This window comes from Sapajus apella, unplaced genomic scaffold (genome assembly GCF_009761245.1).
Source record: "Sapajus apella isolate SASKATOON/1434 unplaced genomic scaffold, GSC_monkey_1.0 scaffold68, whole genome shotgun sequence".
In the NCBI taxonomy this organism is placed as follows: Eukaryota; Metazoa; Chordata; class Mammalia; order Primates; family Cebidae; genus Sapajus; species Sapajus apella.
In genome coordinates, this window is record NW_022437008.1 from 10,876,118 (window position 1) to 10,895,249 (window position 19,132).

Sequence of the window (19,132 nt, forward strand, 5' to 3'; positions counted from 1 at the left end):
GCTCTAAGTGACTGTTACGGTTTTACTTGGGAAAAGGTTATTTTTTTCCCACTATGTTCAAAAATAGCTTTACTTAGCAGGTTAAAAGGTTATCATCTCCCAAGTTTAGAAAACCATATTCACTGCCTGGGCGGGCCAGGCCATTACCAGGGCCACTGCTCTCTGACCCGGCTGGTCCAGGTGTCCTCCTTGGCGTGATTCCCAGCTCACCACCCACTGAGGGTGGGAGTTTCTTCTGATTGATACTCACCTGCCATTGTTTTGTGTTGCTTTCGCTGTCTTTTTTTTTTTTTTTTTTTTTAGACACAGAGTCTCGATCTGTTGCCAGGCTGGAGTGCAGTGGTGTGATCTCAGCTCACTGCAACCTCTGCCTCCCTGGTTCAAGCAGTTCTTCTGTCTCAGCCTCCCAAATAGCTGAGACTACAGGTGCATGCCACCACACCCAGCTAATTTTTGTATTTTTAGTAGAGACGGGGTTTCACCATCCCAACAGGCTGGGATGGTCTCGATCTCTTGACCTTGTGATCTACCCGCTTTGGCTTCCCAAAGTGCTGGGATTATAGGCGCGAGCCACTATGCCCGGCCTGCTTTTGCTGTCTTTTTAAACAGACTTTTGCTCTGTCACCCAGGCTGCAGTGCAATGGCGCTGTCTTGGCTCACTGCAACATCTGCCTCCTGAGTTCAAGCGATTCTGCCTCCTGCATTCAAGTGATCCTGCCTCGAGTTCAACCTCTGCCTCAGCCTCCCTAGTGGCTGGAACTACAGGCATGTGACACCACGCCAGGCTAATTTTTGTATTTTTGGTAGAGACGGGGTTTCATCATGTTAGCCAGGCTGGTCTCAAACTCCTCACCTCAGGTGATCCACTCATCTCGGCTCCCCAAAGTGCTGGGATTGCAGGTGTGAGCCACCATGCCTGGTCTTGTTTTTACCTGCTCAGTGGCCTAAAACCTTTCCTCTCTAATGTAGCCCTCTTCTGTCTTCTGTTTCCTTCCCCAAGGCTCAGGAGCCATTCATCCACTTATCCATCAATTCGATCATTACTTATTCACTGAACACATACAGTGGACAAGCCGTGTGGGGACACAGGTGTGAGCAGAGAAGATATGAGAAAACTGAAAGCTCTCTTAGAGTTTCTAATAATCAGACATAGATTTCATGGGGCAGGGTGGACAGGAGTCTACCTTTAGGTTCTTTAAAGGTGTGGATTACAGCCAGGCGTGGTGGTGCACACCTGTAGTCCCAGCTACTTGGGAGGCAGAGACAGGAGGAGTGCTTGAGCTCAGGAGTTCAAGGCTGCAGTGGACTATGATTGCACCACTGCACTCTGGTCTGGGAGACAGAGCAAGATCTTTCTCAAAAAAATAAAATAGGACGGTTACGGTGGCTCATGCCTGTAATCCCAGCACTTTGGGAGGCCGAGGCAGGCAGATCACAAGGTCAGGAGTTCGAGACCAGCCTGACCAAATGGTGAAACGCTTTCTCTACTAAAAATACAAAAATTAGCTGGTTGTGGTGTCGCATGCCTGTAATCCCAACTACTCAGGAGGCTGAGGCAGGAGAATCGCTTGAACCTGGGGGGGCGGAGGTTGCTCCATCCTGTAGTGCCAGCTACCTTGGAGGCCGAGGGACGAGAATCACTTGAACCTGGGAGACAGAGGTTGCAGTGAGCCGAGATCACACCAATGCACTCCAGCCTGGGCTACACAGTAAGACTTGGTCTCAATGAATGAATGAATGAATGAATGAATAAATAAATAAATAAAGGTGCTGATTTGGCTATAGCAGACACCATGAGCTTCTCATGGTAGTAAACAAGGCCGATTGTAAGTGAGCGGGCAAAGAAACAAACACCATTGATTCAGATGGTGATGGAGGCGGTAAATTAAAAATTGATGGAGTGACTGTGAGTGACAAGAAGTATGGAGGGCGGGATGACCAGGAGTAAAGTGGGTACGAATAAAAAGCTTGTCTGGGTCGTGTGTGCTGGGAGGACAGGAGGCACCCAGGAGGCAAGGGCACCAGGAGTAAGTACGGGAGAGTAGAAAGGTAAGAGAGGGGGCAGGTGGAGGGGCTGGGGTCAAATTCCAAGTCACTTCCCTCTCTGAATCACAGGCCCTCAAACCTAGTGCTGTTCCTGCCTACCCCGTCTTCCCTGTGCAGTTGAAATGGACGCCAGTGAGACCTGCTTTTCACTACTTCCCCAATGGAGGTAGATTGATGGTTTCACATTTCACTTGTAAAAATCATAATGGAAACTCAGTGTAAAAGAAGTCAGATGACATAGAAAAACAAAGCACGAAGTCAAAAATAGATGTGAATAAATCCGCTATCCAAAGATAACGATTGTTAATATTCGATGCGCATCTTGCTGGACATTTGTTTGCAGACACAGTTACTGACATGCACACGTGTATCCATTTAACTAAAACTTGATCATATGCATCCTGATGTAGGAGCTGCTTTTTTCACTTAAAGCATTGAGTACCATTTACTGTGTCCTTAAACATAGATCTACGATATACCTTTAAATGAGGGCAAAGCGATTTTATGAATGCATTCCCGTCTAACTCATCCTGCACAGCGGACAGGAAGTCTGCAGATCATTTTTCACGGTTATCAACAATCCTGCGATCAACGTCTTTGCACGTGCATCTTCATGTACTTGTCTGATGCTTATTTTGGACACATTCCTACAACCAGGGTGGTTGGGTAAAAGGCTTTGGGTTGTGAATGCAAACTGCAGAATCCTGCGCCTACAGGACACTGGGGTCCTCCGACAGGCCTCCTGGGAGAGCAGGAGAGCTGCCCTCACTCCCCAGGTGGGCAGGGTTCTAGGGCTTAGATGTGCTGTCTCCAGGATCCCTCTACCTTGACTGAAGCCCAGGGCTCCCGTGGCCTCTGCCTTCCAGGGGAACTTATAAATTAGACCCTGTTCTCTTAGAGTTTGAGTTTTCTTTGCACAAAAGTGCTGAGAAGGGGCTGTTGGTGTCTGGCAAGGTATTTTCCTCTCCATGTAGCAAAGCTACAGGAAAACGGGATTAGGGTAGAGAGCACTATCTGCTATCTGAGCTGAGAGGGAACCTGAGACTTGACATCTAGAACCTTCAGATAGTCACATTCCATTCCCTACATTAATAGAGATCTACCTAGAGCCCCATCTCTTGCAGGGCAACTCCGGGGAATGAATGCCTCTCTCAGCAGGGGCCAAGAGAGGAGCGAAGCTTCAGTCCATGGACGCACCTGCCCAGCGCTTGGGTCCTAGGCGTATTGCGCCACCTGGATCACCGGCACCGTGCCCAGTGCCTGCCTTCTCCTCTCATGCCTCTTGTGTTCCTCACCCTTCTCATCCCTCCCGACCCCGGGCACCACCAGGCTTTTGGCTCTGTCTCCCATCGGGGTCTTACTGTATTCCTCTCTCTCTCTGGAGCACAAGAGGCCTCCTATGTATTTGCTGACCCCTCAGCTGGTACAAATTTGCTGTCTCTGTGTGCCTAAAAGGCCATCACAGGTGGAATATAAGGAGCTCGGGCACTCTTACACAGCTGAGGACCTGATCATACTTCTCTGTGGAGTGCAAGAGTCTATCCCTGCCCTGAGGAGTTTATTTGGTGGACACAAGGCAGAGGAGAAAGTAGGGTGGCTTATTCCAGCCTAAGTGAGGGCATCCACCGCCCATCCTACAGCCGTCCAGAGGAAGGGGACTGGAAATAGAGCAGGGGCTGTACAATGCTCATCCACACACACTGAGCACTGCCAGAGGCCGTGCCAACATAACCCAGTCCAAGCCCATACCACGCCCTGCACAACAGCCAATACATCAAGAGACAAGGAGTTGGGGCAAGGGAGGGGGCTTTGTTTTGGAAAGCCAGCAACCGAGAAGGTGGCGGACTAGTGTCCTGAAGAACCGTCTGAAGTCACTATGAGTTTCTGGGCTTTCTTTTATGTGGGAGGAGAGAGGACGTTGAGGTTAGGAGGTGACCGATGACTGTGGACACCTGGGCAGCAGCGAGGGTCCAAGGGGGCTGGAGACATCTTTGTCCTTGGTCGGGTCCCAGTGCTCACGTGCATCTTTAACACACAGTGTTGCTCGCGGGACACCCTCCTTATCTCCCTGGGGGTGAGTGTTGGAAAGGGACTGTGGTCTTCCCTGCTTTAATCTAGAAACGAAAGTCCTCCCACAGTTAGCTTGGCGTATGCGCAGAGACCAGCAAAAGCAGTTAACCTAGAAGATGTCACACAGTGGGTGGGTTAGGAGCAAAACAGCTTGTCACATGAGGCCTTCTTTTCACTGCTCCACCAAGGGCACGTTCTCACGTTCCCCTCTATACACACTCCTGTAACCCCCATCTTGCCAGGAAGCTGCATGTGTCCTCAGGTCTGCCGCAGTCTACTGGGATTTCCTGGAGGACATGGAGTTTGTGCTGGACCTTGACCCAGAGATGAATGAGGCAGAGGATGGAGGGGGCTCCAGGTTAGGCCCAGTACAGCACCACGAGGGAATGAGACTAGCTTAGGCCTCTTCATAGAACCGCCAGATCCATGGCTCCAGTCTTGTCCCTTATGTCATCCCCATCCCTTCCAGCTCTGGCATCCATGGAACAAATCATCAGTTATTTGGATTCAAATCTGACAAATTTAATTGCAAAGAATTAAATAAGTTGTAGATCAATACTATCTGAACGATCAATTAATCATTCCCTGTAATTAAAACTACCAACTCCTGATACCTTTTAGTTATATTTTATTGCACCATTTCTAATTCAGAGCTTGCAGGCAGTTGTATTGATTGCATGTATATTTACCTGGTAATCAAATAATTTATTAATTTGCATACGTTTTTTATAAAATATCTGGTTTAATTATCATCACAGTGACTCAGAAGGCTGGTTTAATTCAGCTTGAATTTTCTGTTTATTTTACTTTTTTATTTTATTTTATTTTATTTTTTTGAGACAGAGTTTCACTCTTGTTGCCCAGACTGGAGTGCAATGGCGCAATCTCGGCTCACGGTAACCTCCGCCTCCTGGGTTCAAGTGATTCTTCTGTCTCAGCCTTCCAAGTAGCTGGGATTACAGATACCCACCACCATGCCCAGCTAATTTTTCATATTTTTAGTAGAGATGAGGTTTCACCATGTTGGTCAGGCTGGTCTCAAAATCCTGACCTCAGGGTAACCGCCAGCCTTGGACTCCCAAAATGCTGGGATTACAGGCATGCACCACCCTGCCCGGCCCAGATTGACTTTTATTTTAAAGATGCTGGAGGTTTGCCGTTACATGGTTCTATAAGTCAGACAAAGTTTCTTCTTTTGGGAAAAATAATTGTAAAAAAATAGGTGTATGTACTTAAGAGCAGGTAAATGGATAAACTCAAGTGGTTTCTCAAAATTATGTTTTACTTGTAATCTTTTTCATGGAGGTTTTGCAACTTAATTTATTCCCAGTAAGCTTGGAAAAGTGCTCTCGAGATTCAGGGGTGAAAAGGCCTTTGGGCAAACGGATGCTGCCTTCATTAATGCCTTGAAATACAATTTAAATCCCAAGCACATCACAGTTTGCTTTCCTGCATCTAACCATTTTGAAATAGTACAAATAAAATTTCTTATTTAACCTGTGAATTTATTATTTCAGCTGTCCATGCTGGACACCTGGCGGTTTGATTGAACTTCCCTTCATGTTTTGGGGCATCATTAGGAGAGGGAAATGAGGACCTGGAATTGTGTGTGCAAGACCCTGCAGGGGCCCTGGATGGGCCCTGAGCCTCCTTCCTGCTCCCCTTGCTCACATTCAAGGTGCCCAGGGCTGCCTGGGATTGTCTTGGAGACTCAGGGAAAATAGGGCTCTGGTGGGGTTCCCTCTGCAATGACAGAATGCGGACATCGGTCTCTGGACCTCGGCTTCTCCTGAGTGATGGGCAAAGCTTCCACAGAGGTGTTGAGCTGGGTCACAGCTGAGTGGATCCAGCACTTGAGAACAAGATGACTGGCCAGCCAGGTGCGGTGGCTTACACCTGTAATCCCCACACTTTGGGAGGCCGAGGTGAGCAGATCATGAAGTCAGGAGTTCGAGACCAGTCTGGCTAACGTAGCGAAACCCTGTCTCTACTAAAAAGACCAAAAAATCAGCCTGGTGTGGTGGTATGCGTCTGTAATCCCAGCCACTTGGGAGGCTGAGGCAGGAGAATCGTGTGAGTCCAGGAGGCGGAGGTTGCAGTGAGCTGAGATCGTGCCATTGAACTCCAGTCTGGGTGACAGTGAGAGATTCCATCTCAAAAAAAAAAAAAAAAGAGAGAGAGAGAACAACATGAGTGAAGGTAGGGAGCCATGAAACTACTGAGAAGGCCAGAGGCGGAGGTGGGAGGAGAGAGAAACTGACATTACCACATTTGCACGCCTTCCACCCGCATCCTCACAGAGTCCTCCCCGAGTTCCAGCCAGCAGGTGAGCAGCCGGACCTCACCAACCTTGCTCTGCTTCCCTGCTCCCTGGCTTTTGCTGTCCTCATTCTTGGAGAAAGAAAGTCTGATAGCACAGTGTGTAAAGCATGAGTGCTGCGGGCCTGAACTAGGTGATCTCTGAGTTCCCTCTGAGCCCCAGCACCCTGTCTCACCAGCCCAGGACTCCCTGCTCCTCGTCCTTTCTTTCCTCCATAGAACGGACCACCATCAGGTATATTACATGTCTGCTGGTTGTCTAGCTCCCGCCACTAAAATATAGGGTCCTGAGGGCCACACACATTTGACTGCTGTGTTTGCTGCTGCCTCTCTCATCAGCATTGACACACAGCGTTGCATACAATAATCAGTGTACACGAGTCTTCTGAATGAATGGATGAATGATCCATCTCCAAGGGCCCTTAATTACAATAATAACCGGCTAACTGAGCAATTCAAAAGCCTTCTTTCATCTTCGCAATAAACCTCTGAGATAGGTATTCTTATCTCCATCCTCAGACGAGGACATCAGGGCTCAGAGGGCATCAGTCACTTGCTCAGGTGACTCCTGCAAGTGGACGACTTAAGATCACACTTAGGCCACCTGACTCTAGAGCCCAGGCTCTTGCAAAGCATTTGAAACAAATGAGTCCAATTAATTCCACACATTTTTCAGGGGGCACATGATACAATCCAGGTGTAAGAAACATTGGGGGACTTTCGGTGCTCCTGCAGCAGCCTGCTTGGCAAGAGATGGATGTGTGGCTGATAGGGAAACTGATAGGGTTTTCATCAAAGCTTGAAATTAATCATACTTAATGAATGTGACTAATGTGTTCAAAGAATGAGCGATTAAAATATTAGCACATCTGAACTTCTCCTCCCTGGCTAATTTCTTCTCCTCCCTAGGGTTACCATCTTTCAAAGAAGTAGGGGCACAGAATTACGAAAACAGGCTTTACAGAACAGAAATGCCATTTAACTGGCTTAGATGAAGAACAGTCTGTGCGATTCTCAAGCAGCTGTCCATCTTCACGTCTCGCTGCTCAAGCGAGGGACGTGGGCTGGGGGGAGAGGCTGAAACTGTCACGACGGCCGCAGCTGGAAATGGGAAGCCAGGCATTTCCCAGGGTAATTGTGTGGAAACAGGAGACAGGCATGGGGTCCCTTCAGCAGGGAGGCGATCGCCTTTCTGTGTGGGCACAAGGTGAGATGAAAGTGTCGGGGAGGCATGTTCCCTGGGGAGGAGGGCACAGGCATCTTACTGGCTTTGCGCGTTATGCAGGATCACAGGCAGAACTACCCAGGGACAAATTTGTTTTGAGGACAACGATTGCAGAATCCTAGCACATTCGCCTTAGAGCTCCCCTCCCTATACCACCCCCACACACATTGCCCAGATGAACACATCGAGACTGTAGGGAGGAGGGCCAGGCGCCACTCGCGCCTGTTATCCCAGCACTTTGGGAGGCTGTGGCAGGTGGATCACCTGAGATCAGGAGTTCAAGACCAGCCTGGCCAACATGGCAAAACCCCATCTCTATTAAAAATATAAAAATTAGCTGGGCGTGGTGATGCATGTCTGTAATCCCAGCTACTCGGGAGGGAGGCTGAGGCAGAATTGCTTGAACCCAGGAGGCGGAGGTTGCAGTGAGCCGAGATCACACTAAGGCACTCCAGCCTGGGTGACAGAGCAAGACTTCATCTCAAAAAAAAAAAAAGACTGTAGGGAACAGGAAGTGTCTAGACTACAACTCACACTTGGAACTAGGAGATTCCTCTACGTGTTGGTGTTCTACTCTCTCTGCAATCAGTTCCTTGCTTGTGCAAGGAATCGTATAAACCTGAGGTCCCAAACTCAGCAGATGGGCAGGTAACATAACTGAATGGACATAGTGGGAAAGGACCCAGACCACCAAGCACGTACCTACCCTGGCTGACACCACCCCACCGTCTTTCTCTATGTTGAGGACACAGGTCTTGAGCGGCTTAAAATAACACAATTTTATTATTTTACAATTCTGGAGGTCTGAAGCCTAACATGGGCCTGTAGGGCTGTACTCCTTCTGGAGACTCTAAGGGAGAAAGTTTCCTTTCCATTCCCAGCTTGACAGGCCCCCAGCACCTCTACCTGCAGGCCCCTCCTCTGGCTCCACCCTCTAAGCCAGTAGTGTGGCATTCCTGCGTTCTCACCTCCTACTTCCCTCTTTTAAGACCCTGTGAACACACCACACCCACCCAGACACTGCAGGAAGACTCTCTGACGTGGCTTGGCTCTGTGTCCCCACCCAGATCTCACCTTGAATCGTTACGATCCCCTTGAATTGTAACAGGGCCAGAACCAGGTGGAGGTGATGGATCAGGGAGGCAGTTTCCCCCATGCTGTTCTTGTGATAGTGAGTTCTCAGGAGATCTGATAGTTTTAGAAAGGATTGTCCCCTTAGCTCAGCTTATGGTCTCTCCTGCCACCCTGTGAAGAAGTGCCTCCTGTCATTAATGTAAATTTCCTGAGGCCCTCCCCACCCAGCCATGCTGAACTGTGAGTCTATTCATCCTCTTTTCTTTGTAGATTACCCAGTCTCAGGTATTTCTTCATAACTGGATGAGAACGGACTAATACCTTCTCCCTGTCGCAGTCTCTTCAATCACAGCTGCAACATTCCTTTGCCATGTAAAGTAACGTATTCTCAGGTTCCAGGGATTGGGCTGTGGACATCTTCATGGGGAGGCATTATTCCGTCTACCACAGTGTGTATGTGGGAATACAATTTGTAAATGCAAGCAAATAAATCTGAGATTCACAGCACTGTATATGCCAGATCACCAGGTGTCTCTGGGCAGAAGTGAGTGGGGAGAGAGTGCATCTCCAGCCTATGACCTCTGATCTCTGATTTAAACAGTGTTTGTTAAAAGGAAGACGCGGCGTCATGCTGCCTCCTGCCTTGTTTATACATACGCGTTGCTTGTCAGACTTCCAGGGAACTGAGAAGCTTACCAAGCATTTATGTTCCCGGGCCTGTGGCTATTTTTTTCCCTCGGTTTACAAAACTAACAATGTTTATTAAGCTCTCATTGTATGCCAAACACTGTGCTAAATATTTCACATGGCTTTCTACTTTTAATTTGCACAGCAATCTCATTTTCATCCCTGTTTTACAGATAAGAAATCTCACAATAACTTTGCCTGGCGTCACACTGGTAGTAAGGGGCAGAGCTGGCATGAAAGGCCCTCTGGCTCCAGGGTAAGCTGATGTATGAAAGCAAAAACACCCTTCAGTTAAATAACAACCACTGCCGGGAGGGGGGCAGTGGTGTGCCCCTATGGTCCCAGCTACTGGAGGCTGAGGCAGGAGGATTGCTTGAGGCCAGGCATTTGAGACAAGCCTGGGCAACACAGCAAGAACCCCGTCTACCAAGTGGAACCCAAGTTGGCCTAGAGAAGTCCAAATTCCAATATGCCTGCCACTCCTGGACACTGGCTTCCTTCTTCCACGAGAGGACATGTGATCTGCCATGCAGTTGCCCTTCTCTCTGCCACAACACTGGACTAGATCCATTACCAGATGGGTTCTTAACACTGTGTCTTTGGGCAGGCCATTTGTCTTCTCTGAATCTTAGTTTCTTCATCTAGAACATAGAAAGTTATTACGGATATTTAGAAACTGTGTGTCAGGCACATTTTATATATATTAATCCATTTAATCCTCAAAGTAATTATCTAAGATAGATCCTGTTATTATCTGTATTTTACAAGAGAAAGACTGAGGCACACACAGAGGTTAAATAACACACCCTAAGGCACAGCTAGTGACTGGTGAAACTAAAATTGAACCCAGGAAGTTTGGAGATAATTCCTATTCTGTTCACCCCACTGGGACATTGTGAAGGTTTTCTGAAGACTCCTTCATCCATCTATCCATCCATCCATCCATCCATCCATCCATCCATTTTTCATTTACTTTTACCAACTCAGAGGGCAGTTGTGATATTATTTCATGTGAAGCACTCAAACCATGCATGGTGTGTGACAACTTCTCTGGAAATGTCTTTTATCCTAAGGTTGTTGCCAGGGAGAGCACTGAGCCAGCTGTGTGGTGAGCCTGGCCAGGGCGGCACCTGAGGAGGCAGCCCCCAGTCTTGAGAGTACAACACAGTCTCTTGGGCTATAAGGCTGGGCAAAGCCTAAGCCCTAAGGAAAGTCATAGGAAGGTCAAATGGGAAAGCTGTCAGTACACTTTGGACCCGGCATGAAGAACAGCGATGAGTCAGCAGGGATCAAGGGAAAGCTTCTTAGAGGAGGTGGCATTTCGGATAAAAACACCACCAGCAAATCCTCACTTTGGTGCTCCCTGTGTGCTGGGCCTGCCTGCCAGTGCTTTACATGTTTCAGTACATTTACTTCTTCCAGTAATTTTACAACACGCATAGCATCACTACTGCCCCCATTTGGCAGGTGAGAAAACTGAAGCACAGACAGGTGAGGGAACTTGCCCCATTACAGAGCCCATGCACAGCACAAGCAGTGCTGAGAAATTTCAGTGCTTCAAATACCATCATGACAATTCTACCAATTCTGCGTACAGCTTACATTAATATTTACTTAATATTTAAGTCATTTTTGACCTAAATAAGTGAAAAACTATCTCAGTATAGTACAGAATAGAAAACCAGTATGGATAGAAAATCAGTACTATGAACCTCTGTAGACTCAGTTGTCTGCTAAGAGCTTCTAATTCAAGATCTATTCTGTTAAAAGGGGGAGATAACTGTAGAGAAGAATTAAAGATATATTAGGATCAAACTGAGGCCGAGTGCATTGGCTCATGCGTATAATCCCAGTACTTTGGGAGGTGGAGGCAGGAGCATTCCTTGAGGCTAGGAGTTCACGACTGAACTGGGCTGTATAGTGAGACTCCATTTCTACAATTTTTTTTTTTTAATTAAAGATGTATTAGCCCCAAACTGAGACTTTCTCACTGATGCCATCAGAAGAATTGAAAGAGAAATTAAAAGAAAAAAAAAAAAGAACTTTCTCACCACGTGATGGAAAGTGAATGAGGGAACTCTGCGCATCCCCTAAAATCTTACTTGGGAGAACAGTGGTGGCGGTGAAGAGCATATAGACTCAGGAGACAGGTTACCCTGCTTCACATCTTGCTGGCTATCCAGCTCCGGGAAAAGAATCTTTCTAAACTTCGGTTTCTTCCTGAGTAAAATGCTGATAGTAAGAGCTCTGACTTCACAGAGAACTTGATTACAAATGAAACCATTTAGGTATAATAAAACAGAAAACCAAATACACAGTGAATGATTCATAAACATAAGCCATTAGCATCATCGAGCTTTGCACGGATGTCTTGGCCTGTTTGTTGTGAGACGAACATAATAAAAATCATCATAGCAAACACAGCGATTACTATGTGCCGAATTTTGTTCTAGGTGAGATGTATTACCATCCTCAGTTAAACTGTAATCGTTTATTGTTATCTCTACGTCTTTCTAGATGAAAGTTAGGAAGGACCGTAAAGTCGGCTCATCGGACGTCACTGGGGGTCCCCTGTTCAGCCCTTTCTTCTGGACAGATCCCGGGACACAGACCGAGAGGAACCGGGACTGACAGTTGGGCAGCAAGCCCCGCCCCCCGACGCGGCGCCTCTCCGGGTTCGCCCCGCCCTGCAGGACTCTCTTTTTTTCCTGCGTCGCGCTGACGCCACGCGTCCCGCGACTCCTCGCGCCTGCGCTGTGGGCGGAAGGTCGTCCCTGTGACCGGCTTGGCGGTTGGAGCAGCTATCGCCATGTTGTCGGTCGCCGCCCGCTCAGGCCCGTTTGCGCCCGTCCTGTCGGCCACGTCCCGCGGGGTGGCGGGCGCACTGCGGCCCCTGGTGCAGGCCGCGGTGCCCGCCACCCCGGAGCCGCCTGTGCTGGACCCGAAGCGGCCCATCCTGTGCCGGGAGTCGCTGAGCGGCCAGGCCGCCCGCCGGCCTTTGGTCGCCTCCGTGGGCCTCAATGGTGAGCCGGACCGAGGGCCGCGAGCGGGGCTGAGGGTCTCGGGTGCCCGGTCCTCCCGCCCCCGGCAGGGAGAGGCCGCGGGCGCGCGAGCGGAGCCTCGGTGGGAGGATCAGGTCGGGCTGGGCGGCCTCCGCGACCTGGGCCTAGTGCCTGTGCCCGGGACGTCTTTGTGGGGGCCGGCCTGGGCTCGCGTCCCCCGGCTTTGCACGGTTACTCCTCGACCGAGTTCACGGGCTCTGCAGGCCCCTTGCTCCAGCCATCTTTGAGGGGTTTTGATGCTGGCAGGTCGTTTGACCTTGGCCAAGTTTCTAAACGTTCCTTCCTGTGAAATGGATTCATAGTTATGCCAATTTTGTAGAGGTGTCGTGAGGCTTAGATAGAATAATTCCATCTGAAGCCATTAGCACAGTTTGGGCGCTTACTTGCTTACTAATATTTAGGAAGTTGGTCTCACCACCGATCCCCTCAGTGTCCTTCCCCTGCATCACCCCCGCCAAAAAAAAAAACAAAAAAAAAACAAAAAACAGCATACACAAGGTCAGTTAAGGTGTAGTGTCACAACATAATCAGTCCTCAAGAACAGGCAGAGATTGATGACATTTACATTTTACAGATCAGAAAACAGACGAGGTAAATGACTCGCACGGGGATCCGTGGTGTGGACCTGTGGTAGCAGGGATTTGACAAGACGGAATGTCCTAGCCTCTGAGCTCTTCTCAGGGGCTCTTCCACACCCTCTGTCCTTAGAGCTCCGTTTATCTTCGTTTCGCCTTCTATTTCTCTTCCTTACCTGGCCCTGTATCGGAGATAGAGAAATGGCAGCCTGTGGACAGTTGCCTGCAGGCTGTGTAGTTTCTAAAACACTGGAAAGATTAATAGCATCCCTCGAAATGCTGGAAGCTGGCAATGCCTGGGATCTAGTTCCTACTTGGGAAAAGCCCATAGTGTGCTGTGTTGTGGCCGCCACCGCAGCTGGAGCAAGTGCCCTCCACCAGTTTGTCACAGTCTTTACCAGGCCTGCTTGTTTCATTGTGTTACCAGCCTGGCTCCATTGATACCTGTTTGTGACTCTTCCCCTACATGCTACCCAAATTGCCCCCCACTTTCTTTTTACTCTGCCTTCATTCACCCTGGGCTCTGTGCCTTCTCCATGGTCCTTCCACTAAGTTGCTGCATGTCCACGTCTTCCTTACCCATCCTTTCCATCTCAGTTAAGGATCAGGGGAATACAGTTTTTATTTGCTGATTTGTCTGACTTTATAGCACATACACTTTATACTGTGTATTGTGTTTGTTGGTAACTCCTCCGACCTTGAGCTTAAGGGCATAGGGAATGTAATGTCTTCTTTATTTCTCTATCTTTCACAACGTCAGATTTTGTATACAGTTAGTGCCAAGGATTTATGAATGAATAATTGTTCAGAAGCCGTGCATTTTGAAGAAACTGCCTACTGCGGGTGTAGAGTACCCTAGCCATCGTCTTGGGGGCGAGAAAGAAGGAAGGAAGGAGAACATTTCAATAGCAACAGAAAAACATCTTTGGAATTTGTCGTATTGCTAGAGTTTCCTCAAAAATTGGAGGTTTAACTGTCTTAGAGAATTAGAAACAGGCAAATAATGTAGGACCATAAGGCGAAAAGTTTTTCTGTAATCATTTCAGCTGTACCTTAAGTTCACATTATAATCTGGCTAGGTGGTTTATGGAAAGATGGGTAACGGGAGGGGAGGGGTTAGATCTGGAGAAGATCCTTGAGTTGGAGAGGAAGGTTGTACTATTTTCATGCAGATTTCCAAGGCACGTTGGAGCTCATCTTAAACAAAACGTGTTCTGTTAACATTCCTTAAATTTTCTCCTTTAAGTATTTGAACTTGCTTTGGGTTAGAACTAAATCTAGCATCTTATTAAAAGTCAGACCTAATGCAGCTCATGTCAGTATTTGGAGAATGATTTTTGCAACTTGGCAGTTTAATGTCCAAAAGGATTCTTGGTGGTGTAGCCTACTAAAGTGTAACCAGCTAGATAGAGTGGGAGGAGACTTTTGCCACCAAATCTCTGAATGAGAAGGGGGAAGCCATTCTCTTGAGTGTTCTTGTACATTTCCTTGTATACTGTTAAGGGTTGTGGATACTATTTTTAATGTAGAAGTATGAACTTCTGATTCCTTTATTTTTTAGGTAGGAAACACGTCTTTTTTTTTTGTAATCCCAGATAGTGCTAGTAGCAAATAATTTACGTTTAATTCCAAATGCCCGTGTATACTGGCAGGTTAGCTTTTGTTAGAGGAGTAGTATAGGATGTAGTGTTCCTTTGACTCCACAGATTCTGGGATGTGAATCTCAAGTTGCCAATATCTGTGTCCTGGTCTTCTCTAAGAAATGATTGGGTTAGTCAGAAAAGCACATAGCATGATTTTGGTAGGTTTCATTATTGTTTGTGAATACTTGTGGCTTCCATAAAGTTATTGACCTTGAGAATCATGTGAAAAGCAGTTGAAATATTCCGTATTGTAATGTTGGACTACTCAAGGAAGTACGGTGTATTTGGATGAGATCCTAGTAGAGCAAGGGTAGAATTGCAGTTTATTACAATAAAAAGGCGTCTTTAAAATAAAAATCTTTCTTTTGGAATCACATTTTCAAAAAGAGGAATTTTTAGTTTCCCCCTTTTTAAAAAGGAAACTTCGTGTCAAATTTCTTAAGATGAATGTACAATCTGCAAAGAGGTTTACTTCCTGACATACTTAAAAGTGGTTCTAGGTAAAATATTTTCTTCGTCAGATATTTAAAAATAGTATGTTTTTTGTTTTTGTTTTTTAAACTTGAACCAAAGAAATGACTTGCTCCCAAAGTACTACATAGTAATTATTTGTTTAATATTCATTTGGGCTCTTTTATGGCCTACACTAGAATCGCCCCAGTTGAAAGAACTACAGTAGTGAAAAGGAAAGATAATACCCCTAGTGTTAACAAGTAATTATTGCCCTTTACTGAGTAGGGGGGCATATGAAAATTTTGCCCTTTTTTTCCTTGCTAAATCAAAATAATTAGTTTTGCAGATTTCATTTTATTTTGAGAGCTACCTGTCCTGATAAGGATGACCTCTGCCTATTAGTGGCTTTATTTTAATTTAAAGTAATGCTAATTTATACCCTAGAGTATAAAATAGAAACGTTAATTTTTCTGCAACCAGAGTTATACAGTTCACGGAATGTTTACTGTTTTGTCATTATTATTTTATGAATTGTTAACAGTTCTTTCAGAGAACATAGATTGGACTATAAGGGGCAGACATTTGCCTTAAAAAGATGATCAGCATCAACTTATTGTGTGGACTAGGTGAGACTTAGGGCTGCCTTCTAATCTAGAGAGTATGGGAGGTATTTAGCATGATTTATATAGAATGTCTTCCCAGTTGAATTTTCGGAAACTTTGAGATATTACTGTTTATTTTCCTGTTTAACGTTTTTAGCACGATGCACTGAGATGTTGTGACTCCTGAATCAGCAATATTCAACCAGATGGAGCTCAATTTACAAATAGTGTTTTATGGTTTCCTACCAATATGATAGGTAGTGGTTCACTTCCTTTTTAATATTTGATATGCTAGCACTGCCAATTTGACTATTTCTGAGACCCAGTGGGTGTCATATTTCACATTTTTTAGAATTTGGTTTTTTGCTTGTGAATCCATAAAGGGCTATTTCCTGGTGTGTACTCCCTTCAGGATACTCATCTAATTGTGTTTTTTAACCTTCCGTTTGTCTTGCAGTCCCTGCTTCTGTTCGTTATTCCCACACAGACATCAAGGTGCCTGACTTCTCTGACTACCGCCGCTCTGAAGTTTTAGATAAGACAAAGTCTTCAAGAGAAAGCAGCGATGCTAGGAAAGGTTTCTCCTATTTGGTGACAGCAACAACTGCTGTGGCTGTCACATACGCTGCCAAGAGTATCGTCACCCAGTTCATTTCCTCCATGAGTGCTTCTGCTGATGTGTTGGCCATGTCGAAAATCGAAATCAAGTTATCTGATATTCCAGAAGGCAAGAACATGGCTTTCAAATGGAGGGGGAAACCTCTGTTTGTGCGCCATAGAACCCAGAAGGAAATTGAGCAGGAAGCTGCAGTAGAATTGTCCCAGTTGAGGGACCCACAGCATGATCTAGATCGAGTAAAGAAACCCGAATGGATGATCCTCATAGGTGTTTGCACGCATCTTGGTTGTGTACCCATTGCAAATGCAGGAGATTTTGGTGGTTATTACTGCCCTTGCCATGGGTCACACTATGATGCGTCTGGCAGGATCAGGAAGGGGCCTGCACCTCTCAACCTAGAAGTCCCCACATACGAGTTCATCAGTGACGATTTGGTCATTGTTGGTTAGAGACTTGGACCCAAGTCATAGGCTTCTTTCAGTCTTTATGTCACCTCAGAAGACTTATTTGAGAGCAAGCCTTCTGTACTTGAAGTTGATTTGAAATATGTAAGAATTGATGATGTATTTGCAAACAATGTGAAGTAAATTGAATTTAATGTCGAATACTTTTAAGCAGTCACTTAATAAAGCCACTGTTAAGCATTGTTATGCTTAGTCATACACTTGAAAGGTACAATGTCTTTTAGCTAATTCTGATTAAAAATTACAGACTGGTGCATAAGATACTTGTGAAATCTATAACCGACTTTATTCTCTTGTCCAAATATTTGTTTTCTGCATTGTGTCCGGGACACACATTCTACAAAGCTCATTGTTGGGATGAAGTAAAATTAACGGGTCATCTCCGAGTCCTGGGAGGGGTCTATGGCATTGGCAGAAACAGTAGTATCTAGGTATTCCTTATTCACTGGATTGGTAAGAGTCCGTCTATGTGTTCCACCCCGCTCCCCCCACCCTCCCCACCACCACCACTACTGTGTAAGCTGTATGATAATGTTACTCTAATCTGTGGGAAAGAGTCCTGAATGAAGCATTAGTAGCTCTGAGGGTTTATCTTCAGGTCTGGTGTGGTTTTTCTCCTTTAGTGACAGGCCAAGAAATTGTGTTATTCCCTTATGACTATAAATGAGTACTTAAAATCTTTTAGTCTTCATAGGCAGTGGGGGCATATTATCTGTGAGAAGCTTTCCAAAATGAGAGTGCTCTGCCATTTCCTTCATTTGTGTGTGGATCCTGCATGTCCCCAAAGCTCCTGCATCCACTCTATCAGGAGGGAGAAGGGAACATCTGAGACCTACTACTGCCTGTGTGCAGAAATGGTCCTGCTGGTTTTGCTTCTGTAGTGATGACATTTTGAATGTTTCTTCCTGTTGGGTTTACAGTCACTTTTCACTGTCAAATGGTGTGGAATCAGACGCAGAGCAGGTCGGAATTCACATCCTATTTTCTGCCTCCAGTTATGCAGGTGAAACAAGACTAAGGCCCATTTTCCCCAGGGAGCTGAGAGTGGGCTTTGCCTTTTGAGAACCACAGCCACTTTTTGATGTGCCTCTCTTTGCTGTTTGGAGGTGTGCCAGTCATGTGCTTTACTGGGTCCACCTGATGATCTCATGCACACTTTTGTAAAAGGGTAAAAGTGCTTAGTTTAGGTCTGCCCAAAGGGAACCGACCATCCAGGAATTCAGCCTTTGATGTTAACAGGTGTTGACAGAAATGCCGACAGAAAAAAGAAAATGTCAAACTTCTATGCTTATGAGTAGATAACTAGTCTGGTTCATTTTTACCTTTCTAGAAGTGAAAGTAGCATGTGTGATAATTGGTGGGACACACAACTATTTTGTATTTTGTGTCTCTACATAGTGGGGGTACTCTTCGGATTGGGGGTTGGAGGAGGGGATGATGGAATGTGAAACATTGAGTTGTGGGAGGAACACAGGTCCAAACACTGAACTTGTGTTGCCAAAAATGTCAACAGCATCCCTTCCCTCTAGAGAAATACTGATACCCCATATCACCTCCTACCCTGAAGTGATACCTTGAAATGTTTCATATTTGAAGTGCCAAACGTTACTCTGTTTGTGTCTGCATGGCAATGGAGGACAGAAGTAGCAAGTTTGAAGGACCCTAGCTACTCACCTAGTGCCAGAATTGCTGTATGTGGTGGCTGCTTACTTCGTCTTTCGTATATATAATTTTGATTCTAAATTCATATTTAGGATTTGATGGTGGGATGCTGTTAAATACTAGTGGCCCATTTAGTTTTTAAAGAAAGCTTTGTTGCACAAGTGAAAGGGCAAGTCAATTCACTTCATACTACTTTGCTGAATGAGCGCGGCAGACCTGTGTTAACTTTTTTACCATTCTGTGAAAAATGATTCTAGATATTAAGGGGAAATGACTTACTGAATAAACGACCAGTTAGCAGCCTGACATCAGATCATTAACAAGTACTGCTTTTTACTGGGAAGAATTCTTGAGACAATCATGAGGGCCATGCCTTTTCATTATGCTTTGAAAAGTGTTATAAAAAATGACCTTTTTGAAAATGTTGCATTATTTGTTAAAGATAACATCGGATTTTCTTTGGTCTTTCTGAGCATACCCTTGTAAAATCTTTGGCTCAGTCTGAGTGTATAGAGGGCATTTGTCCTGATGGGATATTTATGGCTTGGAATCAAAATGTGCTGTTAGTGCTCTGATTTTTCTAAACTGTGGGAACATACTATTTAAATATCAGAAGTAATTCTTCATTCTC

General features: G+C 46.0%; 1 protein-coding gene across 1 annotated transcript; it reads left to right on the top strand.

Annotated features, from left to right (window-relative positions):
• The first annotated feature begins 12,126 nt into the window (after positions 1 to 12,126).
• On the top strand, positions 12,127 to 18,749 carry LOC116530811 (cytochrome b-c1 complex subunit Rieske, mitochondrial). The gene is made up of 2 exons (XM_032249198.1): positions 12,127 to 12,444; positions 16,214 to 18,749. Exons 1-2 carry the CDS (start codon positions 12,231 to 12,233, stop codon positions 16,822 to 16,824), a joined length of 825 nt encoding a protein of 274 aa, XP_032105089.1. The 5' UTR covers positions 12,127 to 12,230; the 3' UTR covers positions 16,825 to 18,749.
• The last annotated feature ends 383 nt before the right edge of the window (positions 18,750 to 19,132 follow it).